This window comes from Balaenoptera musculus, chromosome 8 (assembly GCF_009873245.2).
Source record: "Balaenoptera musculus isolate JJ_BM4_2016_0621 chromosome 8, mBalMus1.pri.v3, whole genome shotgun sequence".
Lineage (NCBI taxonomy): Eukaryota > Metazoa > Chordata > Mammalia > Artiodactyla > Balaenopteridae > Balaenoptera > Balaenoptera musculus.
The window spans coordinates 63,957,544-63,982,864 of NC_045792.1; the positions used below are offsets into that span (position 1 = coordinate 63,957,544).

The 25,321-nt window shown below is 37.8% G+C and overlaps 1 protein-coding gene across 1 annotated transcript in view; it reads right to left on the bottom strand.

Annotated features, from left to right (window-relative positions):
* The window catches only part of RNF141 (ring finger protein 141), a 61,326-nt gene that overhangs the window by 20,736 nt on the left and 15,269 nt on the right, over positions 1-25,321 (bottom strand). The window contains 3 exon segments of the mRNA XM_036861315.1: positions 6,341-6,449; positions 9,363-9,444; positions 9,447-9,553. Of these exon segments, the coding sequence (XP_036717210.1) occupies positions 6,341-6,449; positions 9,363-9,444; positions 9,447-9,553 (298 nt within the window).

The window sequence follows — 25,321 nt, forward strand, 5'->3', positions numbered from 1 at the left end:
TAAATATTTATGCACCCAACACAGGAGTACCTCAATACATAAGGCAAATGCTAAAACAACCATAAAAGGGGAAATCGACAGTAACACAATAACAGTAGGGGACTTTAACACCCCACTTACACCAATGGACAGATCATCTAAACAGAAAATAATAAGGAAACACAAGCTTTAAATGACAACAATAGACCAGATAGATTTAATTGATATTTATAGGACATTCCACCTGCAAGTGGCAGAATCCACTTTCTACTCAAGTGCACATGGAACATTCTCCAGGGTAGATCACATCTTGGGCCACAAATCAAGCCTCAGAAAATTTAAGAAAACTGAAATCATATCAAGCATCTTTTCTGACCACAACACTATGAGGCTGGAAATCAATTACAGGAAAAAAACTGTAAAAAACACAAATACATGGAGGCTAAACAGTGAGATACTAAATAACCAAGAGATTACTGAAGAAATCCAAGAAGAAATAAAAAAATACATAGAAACAAATGACAATGAAAACACTATGACCCAAAACCTATGGGATGCAGCAAAAGCAGGTCTAAGAAATTGCTAAGTTTATAGCAATTCAATCTCACCTCAAGAAACAAGAAAAATCTCAAATAAACGATCTAACCCTACACTTAAAACAACTAGAGAAAAAAGAACAAAGAAAACCCAAAGTCAGTAGAAGGAAAGAAATCATAAAGATCAAAGCAGAAATAAATGAAATAAAAACGAAGAAAACAATAGCAAAGATCAATAAAACTAAAAGCTGGTTCTTTGAGAAGATAAACAAAATTGATAAACCCTTAGCCAGACTCATCAAGAAAAAAAGGGAGAGGACGCAAATCAATAAAATTAGAAATGAAAAAGAAGAAATCACAACTGACACTGCAGAAATACAAAGGATTATAAGAGACTACTACAAACAACTATGTGCCAATAAAATGGACAACCATGAAGAAATGGACAAATTCTTGGAAAGGTACAATTTTCCAAGACTGAAGCAGGAAGAAATAGAAAATATAAACAGACCAATCACAAGCACTGAAATTGAAACTGGCTTAAAAATCTTCAATAAACAAAGCCAGGACCAGATGGATTCACAGGTGAATTCTATCAGACACTTAGAGAAGAGCTAACACCTATCCTTCTCAAACTCTTCCAAAATACAGCAGAGGGAGGAACACTCCCAAACTCATTCTATGAGGCCACAATCACCCTAATACCAAAACTAGACAAAGATGTCACAAAAAAAGAAAACTACAGGCCAATATCACTGATGAACATAGATGCAAAAATCCTCAACAAAATACTAGGAAACAGAATCCAACAACACATTAAAAGGATCCTACGCCATGATAAAGTGGGATTTATCCCAGGGATGCAAGGATTCTTCAATATATGCAAATCAATCAATGTGATACACCACATTAACAAATTAAGTAACAAAAACCATATGATAATCTCAATAGATGCAGGAAAAGCTTTCAACAAAATTCAACACCCATTTATGATAAAAACTCTCCAGAAAATGAGCATAGAGGGAACTTACCTCAACATAATAAAGGCCATATATGACAAACCCACAGCCAACATCGTTCCCAATAGTGAAAAACTGAAACCATTTCCTCGAAGATCAGGAACAAGACAAGGTTGCCCACTCTCACTGCTACTATTCAACATAATTTTGGAAGTCCTAGCCACAGCAATCAGAGAAGAGAAAGAAATAAAAGGAATACAAATTGGAAAAGAAGAAGTAAAACTGTCACTGTTTGCAGATGACATGATACTATACATAGAAAATCCTAAAGATGCCACCAGAAAACTACTAGAATTAATCAATGAATTTGGTAAGGTTGCAGGATAAAAATTAATGCACAGAAATCTCTGGCATTCTTATACACTGACAATGAAAAATCAGAAAGAGAAATTAAGGAGACACTCCCATTTACCACTGCAACAAAAATAAAATACCTAGGAATAAACCTGCCTAAGGAGGTGAAAGACTTGTACTCAGAAAACTATAAAACACTGATGAAAGACATCAAAGATGACATAAACAGATGGAGGAATACACCATGTTTTGGATTGGAAGAATCAATATTGTGAAAATGGCTATACTACTCAAAGCAATCTACAGATTCAATGCAATCCCTAACAAACTACCAATGGCATTCTTCACAGAATTAGAACAAAAAATTTTACAATTCGTATGGAAACACAAAAGACCCCAAATAGCCAAAGCAATCTTGAGAAAGAAAAACGGAGTTGGAGGAATCAGGCTTCCCGATTTCAAACTATACCACAAAGCTACGGTAACCAAGACAGTACGGTAGTGGCACAAAAACAGAAATATAGATCAATGGTACAAGATAGAATGCCCAGAGATAAACCCACACACATATGGGCACCTAATTTACAACAAGGAAGCAAGAACATACAGTGGAGAAAAGACAGCCTCTTCAATAAGTGGTGCTGGGAAAACTGGACAGCTACATGTAAAAGAATGAAATTAGAACACTACCTAACACCATACACAAAAATAAACTCCAAATGGATTAAAGCCTTAAATGTAAGACCAGACACTATAAACCTCTTAGAGGAAAACATAGGAAAAACACTCTTTGACATAAGCCACAGCAAGATCTTTTTTGACCCACCTCCTAGAGTAATGGAAATAAAAACAAAAATAAACAAATGGGACTTAATTAACCTTAAAGCTTTTGCACAGCAAAGGAAACCATAAACAAGACAAAAAGACAACCCTCAGAATGGGAGAAAATATTTGCCAATGAAACAACAGACAAAGGATTAATCTCCAAAATATACAAATAGCTCATGGAGCTCAATATCAAAAAAATAAACAATCCAGTTAAAAAATGGGTGGAAGACCTAAACAGACATTTCACCAAGGTAGACATACAGATAGCCAAGAGGCACATGAAAAGATGCTCAGCATCACTAATTATTAGAGAAATGCAAATCAAAACTACAATGAGGTATCACCTCACGCCGGTCAGAATGGCCATTATCAAAAAATCTAGAAACAATAAATGCTGGAAAGGGTGTGGTGAAAAGGGAACCTTCCTGCACTGTTGGTGGGAATGTAAATTGATACAACCACTATGGAAAATGGTATGGAGGTTCCTTAAAAAGCAACAAATAGAACTACCATATGACCCAGCAATAGCACGACTGAGCATGTACCCTGAGGAAACCATAATTCAAAAAGAGACATGTACCATAATGTTCATTGCAGCTCTATTTACAATAGCCAGGACATGGAATCAACCTAAATGTCCATTGATAGATGAATGGATAAAGAAGATGTGGCATATATACACAATGGAATATTACTCAGCAATAAAAAGAAATGAAATTGAGTTATTTGTAGTGAGGTGGATGGACCTAGAGTCTGTCATACAGAATGAAATAAGTCAGAAAGAGAAAAACAAATACCATATGCTAACGAATATATATGGAATCTAAAAAAAAAAAAGGTACAGAGGAACCTAGTTGCAGGGCAGGAATAAAGAGGTAGACACAGAAAATGGACTTGAGGAAATGGGGTGGGAGGGCGAAGCTGGGGTGAAGTGAGAGTAGCATCAACATATATACACTACTGAATGTAAAACAGTTGGCTGGTGAGAAGCAGCAGCATAGCACAGGGAGATCGGCTCGGTGCTTTGCAATGACCTACGGGGGTGGGATAGGGAGGGTGGGAGGGAGGCTCAAGAGGAAGGCGATATGGAGACATGTGTATGCATATGGCTGATTCGCTTTGTTGTGCAACAGCAACTAACACAGTGTTGTGAAGCAATTATACTCCAATAAAGATCTATTAAAAAAATAATAATAAATAAATAAATTGGAAATAGGAGAAGAGTCTGAAGGCGTGGAGATCAATCACAGAATCTAAAGTAATCTGGATGAGAAGAAAGAGGGCCCTGAGCATTAGTTACAGTCTCCTTGAGAGTGTGAACTTTGTGTTACAAATAAACTCAAGTGAAACTTGGTAGAGGTAAAACTGAAAAGATCAGCTGGATGGTTACTGTGGAAGAGAGAGCAAGAAAAGGAGAAAGAATGCACAGTTTTCAGAAATGACCTTTGTCACTAGAGTTCTTATAAATTCACCCATGTGTCCTCTGAAGTTGACTTTCAAATAGTCCTGAAAGATTATGTGCAGTGTAAACTCGAAGATGATGGGAGTACTGTATGGGATTTACTTAGTCTATTTGAATGGTTTTACATGTTTTAAGCACAGCTCTTCATTTCTTCTTTACCTTATTCCTTTGCAAATTCAAAAGTTGCAGATTCCCAAAGTTCTTTCGGGAGTATGCATATTTATAACACTGTAAAAAACTGCTAATGAACTTAATATAAATACAATATAAACCCCAAAACAAACAGAAAATGGAAAAATATGTGTTTGGTATACAGTTTTTAAAAAAAAAAAATTTATTTATTTATTTGTTTGTTTTTTATTTTTGGCTGTGTTGGGTCTTCGTTGCTGCATGCGGGCTTTCTCTAGTTGCGGTGAGCAGGGGCTACTCTTCATTGTGGTGCGTGCGCTTCTCTTTGTTGTGGCTTCTCTTGTTGTGGAGCACAGGCTCTAGGTGTGCGGGCTTCAGCAGTTGTGGTGTACGGGCTGTAGAGCACAGGCTCAGTAGTTGTGGTGCACAGGCTTAGTTGCTCCGTGGCATGTGGGATCTTCCCGGACCAGGGCTCGAACCCATGTCCCCTGCACTGGCAGGTGGGTTCTTAACCACTGCGCCACCAGGGAAGCCCTGGTATACAGTTTTTGAGCCCAGTAATCTAAGTATAAATAACAAAATGTGATCTTGGATCAAGCTGAATACAAGTGTGTATTCTGTTACTATGATTTGTGACATATTATACACTATATAAAGTTACACTGCTACCCACACCACACTAGTATCACATTAACTACCTCTGTGATGAATAATGCAAAAAATTTTTGAATGATGGTTCTCTGCAGCTATTAAGTGCTTTTTAACATCTGGACTTAAAAAAAATCAATAAGCAAATGTTCAATGTCGCTAGAGCCAGCTGAGTGGTATTAAACTATACTATATATTTTCTCTAAATCAACTGTAAACTTTAACAGGCGCCATTCAACTTCAGGCACTTAGCTAAGTCTGGAATTAAGATCTCTCTGTCTTTGTTCCTCGAATCCTTTTTAAAGTTCTTTTATTACTTAAATAATCAGACCTTCAAATTCGATCAACTAAACACAATCAATCCTACTCCACTTATAGCATACTAGTGGCAATCAACCCACTGGGGAAATGTGGCATATTATTTGGGTAACATCCAGGGTCCATGATACAAAAGAAAAAAATCTCCTTACCCAGGAGTTCTTCATGGATTGATCAGGAGTTGAAATAAAGGCATTCATGAATGCCCAACTTATTGTTTATATGCATATGGATGATTTTATTGTGTTTTAGAGCAGGGGTTGGGATAGGAGGAAGCTTAACAAAATTCATGCCTTCAATTTCACCAAAAGTTCTATGGCCTCAAAAAGGTTAAGAACCACATATTCTAATCCACCCATTAGTGGATGAGGCTTCCTAATACTCTATGACAGCTGCCATCATATTTTTTAGCACAGCTGATATACTCTATCATCTAAAATTTAAAGATGAACTAAGAGACACTTAATTTTTAAGAAGTCATCTTAGAGCTAAGTAGGGTGTTACTTTAGGATTCCACAGTCAGTTAAAATCCAAAAAGAGAGGTACAAGGTAAGGATGAGCGTTTACTACCACTTTCCTTGATTATAAAAACCTCTGCTGGGACTTCCCTGGTGGCGCAATGGTTAAGAATACGCCTGCCAATGCAGGGGACACGGGTTCAATACCTGGTCAAGGAAGATCCCACATGCCGCAAAGCAACTGAGCCTGTGTGCCACAACTACTGAGCCCGCATGCTGCAACTGCTGAAGCCCGAGTGCCTAGAGCCGGTGCTCCACAACAGGAGAGGCCACCGCAGTTAGAAGCCCTTGCACTGCAACAAAGAGTGGCCCCTGCTCGCCACAACTAGAGAAAGCCCGCACGCAGCAACGAAGACCCAACACAGCCAAAAATAAATAAATTAAAAAATAAACCTCTGCTCTATGGCAATTATACAACCAACGAAATTCAAACAGTTAACCTGGAAGGCAAAAATAGTATCAAAACTGTTTTATATGGTTTTACAAATAAATGTTAATCACAACCAAATTATAAACATTTATTTCCACTATATTATATTATACTATTAAATGTGGTTCTAACCACCAAAATAGTTTAAGCTCAGAGCTGGAAATCTCTATCACTCTCACCTTGGTACAGACTACTCGTACAACCACTTTCCAAAAGGCAGAGGAATCAGACCCAGGTTGTACCTCAAAGAGAAGATGTTTTTCCTGGCCAGAAGCCACTTTAGCAGTTCTGAAAAGAGGTAAACACATTCGTTAATTTTATGAAAAGTCATGTAAAATAATGGAGCTACGAAACCAGATTCAAGAAAGTTTAAGACAGAGGAGGAAACGTGAAGAAAACACAGAAAGACAAATAACAATAATGGTGATTGTAATAATTAGATTTTTAAAATATAGTGATAGAGAATGCTTTGACTATAAACATACAATTTAATTTTCAAGGTGGAAAGCATAGTGGAATGATATTTATAAATCTATTTTTTTCATATCTATATCTCAATGATCTTTAAATTTCTAACAAAGACAGCTAGGAAAAACATGTGCAAGGAATCAGGTACTTAAAGAAAAAATTTAGCTGGTTTCATTTATCCATATTTTGACTAGTACCTCAGATGTACATAAAGTGTGAAAAAATCTTGATCTTGGTTGAGTCCTTCCTTAAGCAACAACACTTATATACCTCTTTGAAGACAATTTTTACAGATAATTTGAAACTGGATGAAGCAAATGATTTTGAGACGCTTATGTAACTTTACTGTCCTCCCCTAGCAGAGTAATTCTGATTCAGAAAGCAACAGGATACTAACATAAAAATATAACACTTTTTAGGATAACTCAATATCGTGCATCAATGCCAATTTAAATCAGTTCAAAGACATAAGTATTGCAGCTCCCTTTTATCATTACTCACATTTCTCTCTGAGCACCAGTGGGGATATCACACTCAGAACTAAGAAACTTACAGCTAAATAAATTGAGGCCATTGAAAATTAAGTAACTAGCCCTAGGTAACAAAGTCTGCCAGTGAAAGTAGTACTGCCAGTTCCCAGTTCTTTTTTCTAGCTATCAAGCCATGTGTCTTTTGCGTAGGTTTAACTTTATAGTTCTCAGACAGCACTGAACTTGTGAAATGCCCAACTCTGACCCAGGGGAATTGGTTTTAAGAAGCAAATCCAGTCAGAAACATTCTGTGCTAATAAATAAAAGGGAGATACTCTTTTACCATCACCTCTATATTACACAGTAAGCTTAGCTTGAGGATGTTTTCATAGGACACATTTTATCCAGTATCTTTAGGCCAAAAATCAAAATTTCATATAATAGACTAGGGTTTTTTGTATATAAGTTCTAAGACTCTAAAGGGATGGCAAATGTCATTGATTACTCTTCAAAAAAATTGACACAATAAACATAAAAATTCCACTCTTATGATACTATTAAATTCTCAATCCAATTTTATTCCTTAAGAATATGGTCTCAGAAGTAATGTCTCAAATGCTACCATTTGGATGATCTTTAAAAAAAAAAAAAAAAAGAACAAAGTAAAATGCTAGAGTTTTAAAAACCCATGACTACATTTTTATTATAAAAGATCAGACAATACACAAATATACACAGTAAAATGTAAATCTCCCTTCTCTGCTCCCCTTTCCATCAGCTCCCCAGAGACCCAGTGTATATCCTTCCAGTTCATTTTCTATGCATTTATATATATATCTACACAGGATCCATCCATATATCCATACAGGGCTTTTTTTTTTTTTTTTTTTTTTGGTCTGTTTTTAATGAGTGAAATCCAGTGTTCTAAAAGAAATGATCTTCTAAAATAACTTTTAAGAGTTAAGAACGCTTTATTCTTCATGACTGGCTAATAACAGGACACTCCAGCCATGTCCATAAAAAGACTGCATTTCCTTCTCTTTATCTAATGTGTTCTAAATGGCCAAGTATAATATGTCTCTTATCCAATGTAGTTATTGCAAAGCTTAAGGAGTACATTCATGTATTTACCCTAAACTATTAATAGTGACTATAGTATAAATTTATATATACTAAGTGGTTCCAAACTGCTTGGTGATTTTGTTTGGCCTTTTGGGGTTTAAGGAGAGGTAATATGGATAGTGGAAAGATCTTCAGCCTTGGCGGAAGCTGGATCTGCCATCGATACTTGGGTAATCACTTCAGGCCTCAGTTAAAATGTCTGACTGTCAGCAGAGTGCCTTGCACATACTATGTGTTCAGTGAACGTTAGCTAGTTGAATAGACTAAAGAAAGAACCTTTAAGATCTCATTTAAAAGGCAATGCCAATAAGTTATAACTATACCCCCAGGGAGACAGAAGATATATACAAAGAGAGTCGGATATGGGTGCCGCTAGAGGAAGACTTAATAGAAAGAAGTGACATCTGCTCTCCTGTCACTAAGGGAGAACACACAAACAAAATGGAATATTTTAAAAGTATAACAATCTGGGGTCATTCAGGTACAAAAAGCTCGGTATATTTAATAGCTTCTATACAGATCAGTATAAAATTGATTTAATAAAGAATAATTCACAAAGAGAAGGCTGTTCCATTGGATGTGCTAAGTAGGCAGAGAAGTTTATACTCCATCTTAGAAATCTATTCAAGAGTTAAGTAAAGATGTAAACATGATAGCTAATTAGAAAATATTTATATACAAAATACCTTATTCTTCAGTGATGACAAATGAATTATTACCATATATATATTTCTCTGGCAAAATAATGGTTCAATGAACAAACACAGAAGATTTATTTATTAACTAGATGAACTGGTTCATATTCAGAAACCTGAAGTGCCCTTTGACTATCCTAGGCGCCTTTCTCTAGATGACTAACTGGTATATTCTCTTCTGTTATGCACCTCCTTTAGTGCTTTCAAACAAGGGTCAATTTATATGCCTGTGTTCAAAATTCAGTTTTAAGTTCCTTCTATTCTTTTAGTCCTATGACATATTTTTTAGATAGCTACATAGAAAGTCTTATAGTACTCAATAATATTTGCTAACTGCTGCTGAAAACATTCTCTTACCAACCATACGTGTGCTTATCTCTCAGACAGTCACAACACTGTGGCATACGTCAGGGGGAGAAAATAAAATGAAAAAGAGCAAGTCTTACACATCATTAAGTTCTGCTACTCTTCCAAGAAATTCTTCATAAGTTAAGGAGCCACTTTCTCGAACCAATGTGACATGTTTGCTACTTTTTCTGGTAACTTGTTAAGAACCAGCTGCGTCTGATCCGAAATTTGCTGTCCATGATGAAATGATGTCTTATGAAATCCAAAAAAGTGTTGCTTCACATCGTTTCTGCCAATATACATAGAAGTTACTTTTACATGTAATATAAAAATGGCAACATACTCATCCCTTCAAGAAAATAAAGAAAAACAGGAATACTTTTAAGTGAGATCTCAACGACTTACGTGAGCCTAAGGTGGAATTTATTTTAAAAACTATATTTGAAAGTGAAGATTTACAGTTTGATTTTTAAAGATCATACAGGTAAGTGAGAATACAGGATTCATTTCTTATTGGGAGGGTGAATTCCTATAATTTGCCAAGTTAAAAACCATTACACACACACACACACACACACACACACACACAGAGGCATTAAGTGACTGTATTTAATAGGAAGTTTGTTTACCTCATATAATTTTCCTAAGAACATTTCCTGACTGCTTACCATGTCAGGCTCCAAACTAAGGGCTTTCATATATTATCTCATTTATTTCTTCCAATAACCCTAAGAGGTAGGCATTATTATATTCCTAGTTGACAGATAAGGAATAGAGTTGAGTGACTTATCTAAAGTTAAACAGCTGGGGACTTCCCTGGTGGTGCAGTGGTTAAGAATCCGCCTGCCAATGCAGGGACACGGGTTCGATCCCTGGTCCAGGAAGATCCCACATGCCAAGGAGCAACTAAGCCTGTGCGCCACAACTACTGCTGAGCCTGCACGCCAGAACTACTGGGCCCATGCACCGCAACTACTGAAGCTTGCGCACTCTAGGGGCCCGTGTGCTGCAACTACTGAAGTCTGCACACCTAGAGCCCATACTGTGCAACAAGAGAAGCCACTGCGATGAGAAGCCCACGCATCGCAACAAACAGTAATCTCTGCTCGCACAACTAGAGAAAGCCCACGCGCAGCAGCGAAGACCCAACGCAGCCCAAAAAAAAAGTTAAACAGTTGGTAGCACTTCCCTGGTGGCGCAGTGGTAAGAATCCACTTGCCAATGCAGGGAGTCCTGGTCTGGGAAGATCCCATGTGCTGTGGAGCAACTAAGCCTGTGTGCCACAACTACTGAGCCTGTGCTCTAGAGCCTGCGAGCCACAACTACTGAGACCTGCGTGCCACAACTACTGAAGTCCGTGCACCTAGAGCCCGTGCTCCGCAACAAGAGAAGCCACCTCAGTGAGAAGCCTGTGCACCGCAACAAAGAGTAGCCCCGCTCGCCGCAAAGAAGGAAAGCCCATGCACAGCAATGAAGACCCAACACGGCCAAAAATAATCATAAATTTATATGAAAAAAAAACAGTTGGTAAATGGTTGAAGTGAAATTGAACTCATGTTTTTTAGATTCTAGTGCTTATATTCTTTAACGCTATGAATACTGTGATGTATAATCATGATATAAATAGATCAGCTAAAAAACTTATTGCAGAATTACTTTATTTATAAATGTACAACTTAATTTTAATTGTAAAATACATGTAAATTAAACAGACTTTTTAGCTAATTCAACTATGTTACATTTTCTGCTTAGAAAAAAAAAGTGCTTTTGCTTTTTAACTCCTCTAGGTATTATTTTTTAATTAATTAATTAATTATTTATTTATTTTGGCTGCATTGGGTCTTTGTTGCTGCATGCGGGCTTCTCTAGTTGTGGCGAGCGGGGGCTACTCTTCATTGCAGTGCATGGATTTCTCATTGCGGTGGCTTCTCTTGTTGTGGAGCACAGCTCTAGGCACGCGGGCTCAGTAGTTGTGGCACACAGGCTCAGTAGTTGTAGCCATGGGCTCTAGAGCGCAGGTTCAAGAGCTGTGGCACACGGGCTTAGGTGCTCCAAGGCATGTGGGATCTTCCCGGGCGAGGGCTTGAACCATGTCCCCTGCACTGGCAGGCGGATTCTTAACCACTGCGCCACCAGGGAAGTCCCTCCTCTAGGTATTTGTTAATTTAGAATTTATGTAACTCGTTTTCTAAATATGAAGGTGATATTTTAGTTAAAAGGCTGGATCACTACTTTAATAATCTACTATCAATGTAGATCAATAAGTTACTGAATTGACTTAAAATTTAATCACAAAACATTTATTTAATAATCACTCTAAAGTCTTGAAGGATATAATTCTATGTATTGTGGCTAGAGAAGAGTTGGATGTGTTTATTCTAGACAGTTTTTTCTCCTTTGGTAAATAATGATTTATCAAAATATTAAGCACTGAGAAATGGTTAAAATAGAAAACAAGATAAATTTTAGTATTTATCTATCCTGATATATTCTACAGTGAATAAGGAAATCCCATTTCAATACGAATACCACTACTAATAATAGTAAAATCAACTAATATCGTTCACCACTTCTACTGTGTAACAAATCTTCTAAGTACTTTATATGTATTCATGAATTTAGTCATTTAAATCCTCATGATAACCATTTCACAGATGAAGAAACAAGATAGTTAAGGAAACAAGCACAGAGAGGTTAAATTAACAAGCCACAAAGCTAATATTAGAGTTTTTTTTAAAAAAATAAAGTTAGAAAAAGAGAAAAGCATTAAAATTAAAAAGAATCGGGCTTCCCTGGTGGCGCAGTGGTTGAGAATCTGCCTGCTAATGCAGGGGACACGGGTTCGAGCCCTGGTCTGGGAAGATCCCACATGCCGCGGAGTAACTAGGCCCGTGAGCCACAATTACTGAGCCTGCGTGTCTGGAGCCTGTGCTCCGCAACAAGAGAGGCCGCGATAATGAGGGCCTGCGCACCGCGATGAAGAGTGGCCCCCACTTGCCGCAACTAGAGAAGCCCTCGCCAGAAACGAAGACCCAACCAGCCATAAATAAATAAATAAATAAATAAATAAACCCAAAGTTAAAAAAGAAAAAATTAAAAAAGAATCTGATCCCCCCCCAAGAAATTCCATTTTATTTACACGTCAAAGACTATCATTTTACCTCACCTGAATTAACACTCGTATCATATAAAGCAGGTGAAATAGTAACAATTTATAGTAAAAATTTTGTCAGGAAACCTGCTTATCATTTAATTAAAAAATTAAAAGTTATAACTCTAAATATAAAAATATAACTTTAAAATATAAAATCATTTACAATAAGATTTCTCAGTAACCATAAATATGCAAATTTTGCTTTGTGTTCAAATTAATGTGTTATATTGAGGTTTATCTTTTAGTCACATTAAATATAGGAAAAGTACAACTGTTCTAAGAGAAAAACCAACAATTACTGTTTTGAATCTGAGCCTACTTGGCAATGATAAATATGTATTACAGAGATAAATGAAAGGAAGTTGTTGAGGAAGATCCAGGCCACTAAAAAACCATCTCTGAAGGCAAAATTATGTACTTTAAATATAGCCAAGTGGATTCATAGCAATCGTATTCAAACAGAAACAAAGCTTTTAGCTTAGAGGAGGTCTCTAGAGTACTCAACATTAGTATTTCTGGATTTCATAGTCTAGTAAAGTCTCAAAGCACCATGATGTTGCACATTTATTTCTATTCTAAGTAAGGATAGTTTCCAAAAATAAATGAAAAAAATCCCTAAAGCGTAACAAGAATTTAAAGAATAACTTATAACCTAGGAAACAGAAGGATATAATACTAGAATAAAAGTCCTTCCCAAGAAGGCAGTAATTACACTGACGTATACTACATACAGTAACACTATGGTCCTTATTTTTCTTGTTCTAATCCAGATGTGTGAAAACATCATCAGGAGCCAAAGGCTGTACACTGGTGTTAGGGAGCCACCGTTACATGGCCTTTTAAAAAATTAAATTCAACAAGCCCATATGCCCGGCACTGTGCTGTTTCTGGGGATACAATAGTGAGTGTAAGAAACAGGGTTCTTGCCACCATGGAGCATCTGATTCAGTGGGGAAGAGACAACAATCACACCAATAAATACATAATTTCAAAATAATAAGTGCTAAGCCAAACAAGTATAGGGTACTGAAAGCCTATAAAAGGGGGACTTGACCTAGTCTTGTGACAGGAAGACGTCCTGGGCAAACATTTGATTTGCTATCAGTCAGAGTTAGCCAGTGAAGAGAGGGATAGAGGTATGGCAAGGGGAGGAGATTCCAGGCAGAGGTTATAGAAAGTGCCTAACATAGGAAGGAGTATGGTGACTTTGAGGTTAAAAAAAAAAAAAGCCAGAGTGACTAAAGCTAGGCAGAAGGAGAGGGAGATTAGCACCAGAGATGGGATGTTTACCATTTTTGTTTATGACACAAAGACAAGACTGCATGCCTGCCCAATCTGTGGATGACTGAAACTGGAATGAACAAATAATGTCCACAGAATACCAGAATCAGACTGAAAATGGATACTTATTTTCTGAAATCGAATAATTATGTCAAATATGACTAAAAGTTAAATCCTGAATATGTTTTGAAAGGCACATAAAGCACATAGGTAATTATGTTTAAAAGCAAATAAAATACAAAAGGTCTGAGGGTTCCAGTCAAATAAGTAAACAGTAAATAGCGATAAGAAAGATGCTAAAATAATCCTAAACTCTTGCTAGAAGCAGATGTCCAGAGCAAGAGCCTAGTTCCACTGTGCTCTATAATGGTTCCAACACACCAAAGTTCTCTAATCAGCTCTAAGCAGTGACACTTTTAAAGGGCACTAATCATTTGAATATATTTGGGAAAGCACACAAGATGTTATGGATCTAGAAGAGGAAGCAAGCAATTATTCTAGATAATCATAGTTCCGTAACAACATGGAGCATGATGATAGGTTTGTTCAAACACCTGAAGAGCTTTCATGTGGAAGAGGAAGTAATATTTACTTATATAATTACAGAGACCAGAATGGTCAGTATAATTAGGCTGATTTCAGGTCAATATAAGAATTTCCTATCATCCATAATTATCCAGAAGGGTTAAGGGCTGTCTTGCAAAGCATGTGAGCTTGCATTCATTGGAAAGGTGGAGGTGTTTAAGCAAAAATAAGAAGTTCATCTAATTAGTGTTTTAGAGAAAATTTTTGCTTGAATGAGAAGTGGAGAAGGTGACCTCTAACCTAATATTTCACTCCACAAAGTGAAACTTAAATTCCCTCTAGCATTCCTGTACTGATTTAATAAAAAGCAATAAAATATTCTAACAACCAGACTGAAAACTTTAAATTATACCTACAATCTTAACAAAGAAAAAATTAAACTTTTGAAATATATGGTTTTAAGATTTCATGTAAAATATTAATGATAACTTAATCAATATGCCCACCAAACAGATATTAAAGAGATTTAGTTGTTTGTTTATTGAGTTACAAATGGTCCCTTTTAAGAGGTAAAATTGTAATTATATGCAGATGACATGATAATATATATAGAAAACCCTAACGACTCCACACAAAAACTACTAGTACTGGTAAATAAATTCAGTAAGGTATCAGGATACAAGATTAACATACAGAAATCTGTTGCATTTCTTTACACTAAAAATGAAATACCAGAAAGGGAAAGTAAAAAAAAAAATCCCTTTTAAAATTGCACACCCCCCCACCCCGAAAAATACTTAGGAATAAACCCGACCAAGGAGGTGAAAAACTTATATGCTGAGAACTATAAAGCATTGATAAAGGAAACTGAAGATGATTCAAAGAAATGTTAAAATATTCTATGCTCTTGGATTGGAAGAATTAATATTGTTAAAATGACCATGCTACCCAAAGCAATCTACAGATTTAATGCAATCCCTATCAAATTACCCATGACATTTTCACAAAACTAGAACAAATAATCCTAAAATTTATATGGAACCATAAAGACCCAGAATTGCCAAAGCAATTCTGAGGAGAAAGAACAAAGATGGAGGCATAACCCTCCCGGACTCAGACAATACTACAAAGCTACAGTAATCAAAACAGTGTGGTGTTGGCACAAAAACAGACATATGGATCAATGGAACAGAATAGAGAGCCTAGAAATAAATCCACACACCTACAGTAAATTAACCTTTGAAAAAAGAGGCAAGAACATACAATGGAGAAAAGACAGTCTCTTCAGCAAGTGGTGGTGGGAAAGCAGGCAGCACATGTAAATCAATGAAGTTAGAACACTCCTTCACACCATATACAAAAATAAACTCAAGGGGACTTCCCTGGTGGCGCAGTGGTTGAGAATCTGCCTGCCAATGCAGGGGACACGGGTTCGAGCCCTGGTCTGGGAAGATCCCACATCCGCAGAGCGACTAGGCCCGTGAGCCACAATTGCTGAGCCTGTGTGTCTGGAGCCTGTGCTCCGCAACAAGAGAGGCCACGATAGTGAGAGGCCCGCGCACCACGATGAAGAGTGGCCCCCACTTGCCGCAACTAGAGAAAGCCTCGCACAGAAATGAAGACCCAACACAGCCATAAATAAATAAATAAAATTTAAAAGAAAACAAAAAACTCAAGATGGCTTAAAGACTTAAATAAAGATATGACAACATAAAACTCCTAGAAGAGACCATAGGCAAAACATTCTCTGACAGAAACTGTAGTAATGTTTTCTTAGGTCAGTCTCCCAAGGCAATATAAATAAAAGCAAAAATAAACAAATGGGACCTAATCAAAATTATAAGCTTTTGCAAGGCAAAGGAAACCATAAACAAAACAAAAAGACAACCTACGGACTGGGAGAAAATATTTGCAAACGATGCAACTGACAAGGGCTTAATTTCCAAAATATACAAACAACTCATACAACTCAATAATAATAAAAAAAAAACCCAATAAAAAAATGGTCAGAAGACCTAAATAGACACTTCTCCAAAGAAGACATACAAATGGCCAATAGGCACATGAAAAAATGCTCAACATCACTAATTATTAGAGAAACGCAAATCAAAACTACAATGAGGGAGAGGAATCAAGATGGCGGATGAGTAAGACATGGAGCTCACCTCTTCCTACAAATACGTCAAAAACACATCTACAAGTGGAACGATTTGCACAAAACATCTACCGAACACTGGCAGAAGACCTCAGACTTCTGAAAGGGCAAGAAAACCTCCATGTAACTGGGTAGGACAAAAAGAAAAAGAAAAAAGAGAGAGTAATGAATTGGGACAGGACCTGCACTCTAGGGAGGGAGCTGTGGAGGAAAGGTTCCTGCACCCTGGGAAGTCCCCTCACGGGCAGGGAGATCAGCCTGGATGGAGGGGGCATCGGAGCCTAGGAGGAGAGTGCAGCAACCAGTTTGCAGGAGGCAAAATGGAGAGTGACCTGCAAGGCAGTGGGTACCACCACCCTACACTCCCCAGCCTGAGACGCCCATCTGCTGGTGTGGGCAGGGGCTGGGTGCTGAAGCTTAGACTTCAGAGGTCAGACCCAGGGAAAGGATCAAGGTTGGCTGCGTGGAGACAACATGATGAGGCTGGAGTGTGGCAACTGAGGATGCACAAGAAAGAAGCCTGGGCCCGCCAGAGAGGCAAGGCGCCACTGTTGGGGGGCGCACGAGGAGAGGGGCGGGACCGCCATAGGAGCTTCTTTCCCTGCATGCACTCTCAGGCAACAGGACACCACATACACGAGCTCTGGGGGCAGGTGTGAGCTGCCACTGCCACTGTGGGCTCCAGAGACAGGCACAGGCCACCACCACTGTCATTATGGGCTCCAGAGGTGGGCACAGGTAGCCGCCACCACTAAGAGACCTGCAAGCAGGATCCAGTTGCTGCCCCTGCTGTCCTGGAAGTGCGAGGGCTGCCGCTGCAAGACCTGTGAATGGGCGCCAAGTGTTGCCCCCACTGTCCCAGGGGGGCGTGGGCCACCGCTACTGTTGGAAAACCTGTGAGCAGGCAGCAATCGCTGCCCCCACCATCTGGGGAGTGTGCACAGGCAGCGAGCAGGTGTCAAGCACTGCCCCTGCTGTCCAGGGAGTGTGTGGGCTGTGGTTGCCACTGGGATCCACGGGAGGAGGAGCCAATTACTGTCCCTGCTGTATCAGGTGTGCGCATGGCCTGCTGCACCTACACACTCATATCAAAGGAATAACAGCCAACACACACTGAGGAAAGAGGCAGCAAGCATCCAAACCAAAAGCAACCTCTCGATTCCCGACAAGACGGCAGAGTAAAAGGACTAGAGCTCACCTCCTCACATGAAAACACCAAAATCACAACTAACTGCTGAACAACCATGGACAAGAAAGACTGGAACCTACAAAAAAAGATATTTTACATCCAAAGACAAAGAAAAGCCACAACTAGATGGTAGGAGGGGCACTTTTGCAATATAATCAAATCCGTACCAGTAGGATGGGTGACCCACAAACTGGAAAATAATTGTATTACAGAGATTCTCCCACAAGAGTGAGAGTTCTGGGCCCCATGTCAGGCTCCCCAGCCTGAGCTGGAATTGGAGCCCCCCGAGCATTTGGCTTAGAAAGCCAGTGGGCCTTGAGTGCAGGAGCTCCACAGGACTGAGGGAAACAGAGACTCCACTCTTGAGGGCATACACAAGATTTCATGTGTACTGGGACCCAGCACAAAGAAGTGACTTCATAGGAGCCTGGGCTAGACCTACCTGTGGGTTTGGAGCGTCTCCTATGGAGGCAGGGGTTGTCTGTGGCTCACTGTGGGGGCAAGGTCACTGGTGGCAGAGGCCCCAGGGAATATTGATCATCATGAGCTCTCCTGGAGGCCCCCATTTTGGCACAAAGACCTGGCCCTACACAACAGCCTACAGGCTCCAGTGCTGGACGCCTCAGGCTAAACAACCAGCAAGACAGGAACACAGCGCCACCCATCAGCAGACAGGCTGCCTAAAGCTGTACTGAGCTCACAGCCACCCCTAAACACACCCCTTGACACAGCCCTGCCCACCAGAGGGACAAAACCCAGCTCCACCCACCAGTGGGCAGGCACCAGTCCCTCCCACCAGGAAGCCTGAACAAGTCTCAGGACCAACCTCACACACCAGGGGCCAGACACCAGAAGCAAGAGGAGCTATGATCCTGCAGCCTGTGGAAAGGAGTCCATCCACACAGAAAGTTTCATAAAATGAGACGACAGAGAAATATGCTCCAGATGAAGGAACAAGATGAAAACCCAAAAGAATAACTAAGTGAAGTGGAGATAGGCAATCTACCTGAAAAATAATTTAGAGTAATGATAGTAAAGATGATCCAAGATCTGAGAAAAAGAATGGAGGCACTGATCGAGAAGATACAAGAAATGTTTAACAAAGATTTAAAGATTTAAAGAACAAACAAACAAAGATGAACAATACAATAACTGAAGTGAAAAATACACTAGAAGGAATCAACAGCAGAATAAATGAGGCAGAAGAACAAATAAGTAAGCTGGAAGACAGAGTGGTGGAGATCACTGCTGCAGAACAGAATAAAGAAAAAACAATGAAAAGAAATGAGGACAGTCTCAGAGACCTCTGGGACAACATTAAACGCACCAACATTTGCATTATAGGGGTCCCAGAAGAAGAAGAGAGACAGAAAGGGCCTGAGAAAATATTTGAAGAGATTATAGCCGGAAACTTCCCTAACATGAGAAGGGAAACACTCACTCAAGTCCAGGAAGTGCAGAAAGTCCCATATAAGATAAACTCAAGGAGGAACACACCAAGACTTATATTAATCAAACTGACAAAAATTAAAGACAAAGAAGAAATATTAAAAGCAACAAGGGAAAAGCAACAAATAACATACAAGGGAATCCCAGAAACTCAGAGTTTCTGCTGAAACTCTGAGGCCAAAGGGGTGGCACGATATATTTAAAATGATGAAAAGAAAAAACCTACAACCAATACTCTACCCAGCAAGCGCCTCGTTCAGATTTGACGGATAAATCAAAAGCTTTACAGACAAGCAAAACCTAAAAGAATTCAGCACCACCAAACCAGCTTTACAACAATCCTAAAGGAACTTCTCTAGGCAGAAAAGAAAAGGCCACAAATAGAAACAAGAAAATTACAAATGGGAAAGCTCACTGGTAAAGGCAAATATAAAGTAAAGGTAGGAAATCATCCACACACAAATATGATATCAAAGCCAGCAACTGTGAGGAGTACAAATGCAGGATATTGGAATGCATTAGAAATTAAGAGACCAGAAACTTAAACAATCAATATATATAGACTGCTATATCAAAACCTCATGGGAACTGCAAACCAATAATCTACAGTAGATACATACACAAAAAAGAGAAAGCTATCCAGACACACTAAAGATAGTTACCAAATCACAAGACAAGAAACAAAAGAGAAGGAAGAAAAAAGACCTACAAAAACAAATCCAAAACAATTAACAAAATGGCATTAAGAACATACATATCAATAATTACCTTAAATGTAAATGGATTAAATACTCCAACCAAAAGACATAGACTAGCTGCATAGATACAAAACCAAGACCCATATGTATGCTGTCTACAAGAGACCCACTTCAGATCTAGGGACACATACAGACTGAAAGTGAGGGGATGGAAAAGGTATCCTATGCAAATGGAAATCAAAAGAAAGCTGGAGTAGCAATACTCATATCAGACAAAATAGACTTTAAAATAAAGACTGTTACAAGAGACAAAGAAGGACATTACATAATGATCAAGGGATCAATCCAAGAAGAAGATATAACAATCGTAAATATATATGCACCCAGCACAGGAGCACCTCACTATATAAGGCAAATGCTAAGAACCATAAAAGGAGAAACTGACAGTAACACAATAATAGTGGGGGACTTTAACAACCCACTTTCATTGATGGAGAGGTGATCCAGACAGAAAATCAATAAGGAAACACAGGCCTTAAATGACGTATTAGATCAGATGGACTTAATTTATATTTATAGAACATTCCATCTGAAAGCAGCAGAATACAGTTTCTTCTCAAGTGCCCATGAAACATTCTCCAGGATAGATCACCTCTTGGGCCACACATCAAGCCTCAGCAAATTTAAGAAAATTGAAATCATATCAAGCATCTTTTCTGACCACAACGTTATGAGACTAGAAGTCAATTACAGGAAAAAACTGTAAAAACACAAATATATGGAGGCTAAACAATATGTTCCTAAACAACCAATGGATCACTGAAGAAATCGAAGAGGAAATCAAAAAAATACCTAGAGACAACTGCAATGAAAGACAAAGATCCAAAACCTATGGGACACAGCAAAAGCAGTTCTAAGAGGGACGTTTATAGCAATATAATCTTACCTCAGGAAACAAGAAAAATCTCAAATAAACAATCTAACCTTACACCTAAAGCAACCAGAGAAAGAAGAACAAACAAACCCAAAGTTAGTAGATGGAAAGAAATCATAAAAATCAGAGCAGAAATAAATGAAATAGATGAAGAAAAGAAAAAAATCAATGAGCCTAAAAGCTGCTTCTTTGAAAGGATAAACAAAATTGATAAACCTTTAGCCAGACTCATCAAGAAAAAAAGGGAGAGGGTTCAAAACAATAAAATTAGAAATGAAATAGAAGTTACAACTGACACAACAGAAATACAAAGGATCATAAGAGACTATTACAAACAACTACATGCCAATAAAATGGACAACCTAGAAGAAATGGACAAATTCTTAGAAAGGTACAACCTTCTAAGACTGAACCAGAAAGAAACAGAAAATATGAACAAACCAATCACAAGTACTGAAAATGAAACAGTAATTTAAAAACTTCCAACAAAGAAAAGTCCAGGACCAGATGGCTTCACAGGCAAATTCTATTAAACATTTAGAGAAGAGTTAACACCTATCCTTCTGAAACTCCTCCTAAAAATTGCAGAGGAAGGAACACTCCCAAGCTCATTCTATGAGGCCACAATCATCCTGATACCAAAATCAGACAAGGATGCCACAAAAAAAGAAAATTACAGGCCAATATCACTGATGAACATAGACACAAAAATCCTCAACAAAATACTAGCAATTCGAATCCAACAATACATTAAAAGGATAATACACCATGATCAAGTGGGATTTATCCCAGGGATGCAAGGATTCTTCAATATCCACAAATCAGTCAGTGTGATACACCACACTAACAAACTGAAGAATAAAACCCATATGATCATCTCAATAGATGCAGAAAAAACTTGTGACAAAATTCAACACCCATTTATGATAAAAACTCTCCAACAAGTGGGCATAGAGGGAACTAACCTCAACATAATAAAGGCCATATATGACAAACCCACAGCTAACATCTTTCTCAATGGTGAAAGGCTTAAAGCATTCCCTCTAAGATCAGGAACAAGACAAGGATGTCCACTGTCACCACTTTCATTCAACGCAGTTTTGGAAGTCCTAGCCATGGCAATCAGAGAAGAAAAAGAAATAAAAGGAATCCAAACTGGAAAAGAAGAAGTAAAACTGTCACTGAAGATGACAAGATACTATACATAGAAAATCCTACAGATGCTACTAGAAAACTACTAGAGCTCATCAATGAATTTGGTAAAGTTTCAGGATAAAAAATCAATACACAGAAATCTCTTGCATTCCTATACACTAACAACAAAAGATCAGAAAGAGAAATTAAGGGAACAATTCCATTTACCACTGCATCAAAAAGAATAAAATACATAGAAATAAACCTACCTAAGGAGGCAAAAGACCTGTACTCTGAAAACTATAAAATGCTGATGAAAGAAACTGAAGATGACACAGATGGAAAGATACACCATGTTCTTGGATTGGAAGAATCAATATTGTCAAAATGACTATACTACCAAAGGCAATCTATAGAGTCAATGCAATTCCTATCAAATTATCAATGGCATTTTTCACAAAACTAGAACAAAACAATTTTTAAATTTGTACGGAAACACAAAGACCCCGAATAGTGAAAACAATCTTGAGAAAGAAAAACGGAGTTGGAGGAATCAGGCTCCCTGACTTCAGACTAAACTACAAAGCTACAGTAATCAACACAGTATGGTATTGGTGCAAAAACAGAAATATAGATCAATGGAACAGGATAGAAAACCCAGAGATAAACCCATGCACCTATGGTCAATTAATCTATGACAACGGAGAAAAGACAGTCTCTTCAATAAATGGTGCTGGGAAAACTGGACAGCTACATGTAAAAGAATGAAATTAGAACATTCTCTAACACCATGCACAAAAATAAACTCAAAATGGATTAAAGACCTAAATGTAAGGCCAGACACTATCAAACTCTTAGAGGAAAACACAGGCAAAACACTCTTTGATGTAAATTGCAGCAAGATCTTTTTTGATCCACCTCCTAGAGTAATGAAAAGAAAAACAAAAATAAACAAATGGGACCTAATTAAACTTAAAAGGTTTTGCACAGCAAAGGAAACCATAAACACAAAAAGACAACCCACAGAATGGGATAAAATATTTGCAAAGGAAGCAACTGACAAGGGATTAATCTCCAAAATATACAAACAGTTCATGCAGCTCTATTTCAAAAAAACAAACAACCCAATCAAAAAATGTGCAGACCTAAACAGACATTTCTCCAAAGAAGACATACAGATGGCCAAACAAGCACAAGAAAAGATGCTCAACGTCACTAATTATTAGAGAAATGCAAATCAAACCTCCACCTCACACCGGTCAGAATGGCCATCATCAAAAAATCTACAACAATAAATGCAGGAGAGGGTGTGGAGAAAAGGGAACCCTCCTACACTCTTGGCGGGAATGTAAATTGGTATAGCCACTATGGAGAACAAAATGAAGGTTCCTTAAAAAACTAAAAATAGAGCTACCATATGATCCAACAATCCCACTCCTGGACATATATGCAGAGAAAACCATAATCTGAAAACATACATGCATCCCAATATCCATTGCAGTGCTATTTACAATAGCCAGGACATGGAAGCAACCTAAATCTCCATCAATGGATGAATGGATAAAGAAAGTGTGGTATATATATATACAATGGAATATTGCTCAGCCATAAAAAAGAACGAAATATAATGCCATTTGCAGCAACATGGATGGACCTAGAGTTTGTCATACTGACTGAATTAAGTCAGAGAAAGACAAATATCATATGATATTGCTTATATGTGAAATCTAAAAAAATGGTACAAATGAACTTATTTACAAAATAGAAATAGAGTCACAGATGTAGGAAACAAACTTATGGTTACCAAGGGGGAAAGGGGGAGAGGGATAAATTGGGAGATTGGGATTGACATATACACACTACTATATATAAAATAGTTAACTAATATTGACCTACTGTATAGCACAGGGAACACTACTCAGTACACTGTAATGGCCTGTATGGGAAAATAATCTAAAAAAGAGTGGATATATGTATATGTATAACTGATTCACTTTGCTGTACACCTGAAATTGAAGTAATGAAGTAAGTCAGACAGAGAAAAACAAACACCATATGCATCACTAATATATGGAATCTAAAAAAATAAACTAGTGAATATAACAAAAAAGAAACAGACTCACAGATATAACAGAGAACAAACTGGTGGTTACCAGTGGGGAGGGGGAAAAGAGGAGGGGAAAGATAGGGATAGAGGATTAAGATATACAAACTATTGTGTATAAAACAGGTAAGCTACGAGGATATATTGTACAACAAAGGGAATATAGCCAATATTTTATAGTAACTATAAATGGAGTATAACCTTTAACAATTATAATTCACTATGTTGTACACCTGAAACTTATATAATATTGTACATCAATTATACCTCAATGAAAAGTAGCCCCCCCAGAAAAAAAGAAAATGGTCCCTTTTGTTTCTGCATTGTTTTGAACTGGTGTCCTAACTTTGAATAAAATCTATAATTTGAGGCAGCATATTAACTTGTTATCTTGTAATTCCACTTGGTATCAGGTATCTGGGAAACCTAATTATTAACTCCTCAGATTAAAAGGGAACACTATCTAGAGACTACTGAAAGAGCATGGAAAAGTGGTTCTCAACCTGGTTCAGTGGAGAGAGCCCGGGATTTACAGTTCATTTTGAACACCATAAAATGATAAATGTCAACATCCATCATGGGCATAAAAATATGACTCTGTGATCTAGATGCAAGAACACCACAATCAAGGGTGCATGCATGTTCATGAAACAATCTGCTGAGGCCACCCTCTAGTCACCCGCCACAGGTTTTTCAATGTTCCTCTTTGGTGACTCGGCACATTCTTCTATCACAGCACATATCATCAGTTAGGTCACTTGACCATCCCCCTCTGTGAGCTTCTTGAGGGTAGTAGCTGTGTTCTCTCTTCTGGCAGATACATAAGCACACAATAAATGTTTATGAATGGATACAGTAAATATTGCTGACAGTTTCTGGTTTTTATTATTAACTTAGTATTCTTTTGAGTTTTGTTAACTTGTTCAGTCATCTACTAGTTGCAGAGAAGCTGAAGTTAAAAAAAATACATGGAAGAAAAAATATAAAATTGTAAAAATGTATCATTAATGTTTATGTAAATTGAGAAATTTTCATTATTTGGTATGAGCAAAATACTTCCCTCTAGATTACGAAACAGCAGTATTGAACAGGAACTTAATTTGCAAACCACTGGCATCGAATTCAGCAAAAGATAAATCTCTGGTCAAGACTTCTCAAAGAACTGGCAGCTCTCGTACTATTGTGCCCCTATAATTTAGTCCTTTCAAGCAGGATAACAATGTGCTTTCAAAAAAACATTTGAAGGATTTTCTAAATAAAGAATAATTGTTATTTTGAAACTCATAAGAATATCAAGGATTCCAAAAATGCCACATTCCCTAGTGGGTGGTAACATACACTTGATCACTGCTTTTTCTAACAAAATGAATTGCTGTAGTTCAAATATGCTTTGTAAAGCTATAAAAATCACATCATGGGTAACTGGAAAAAAAG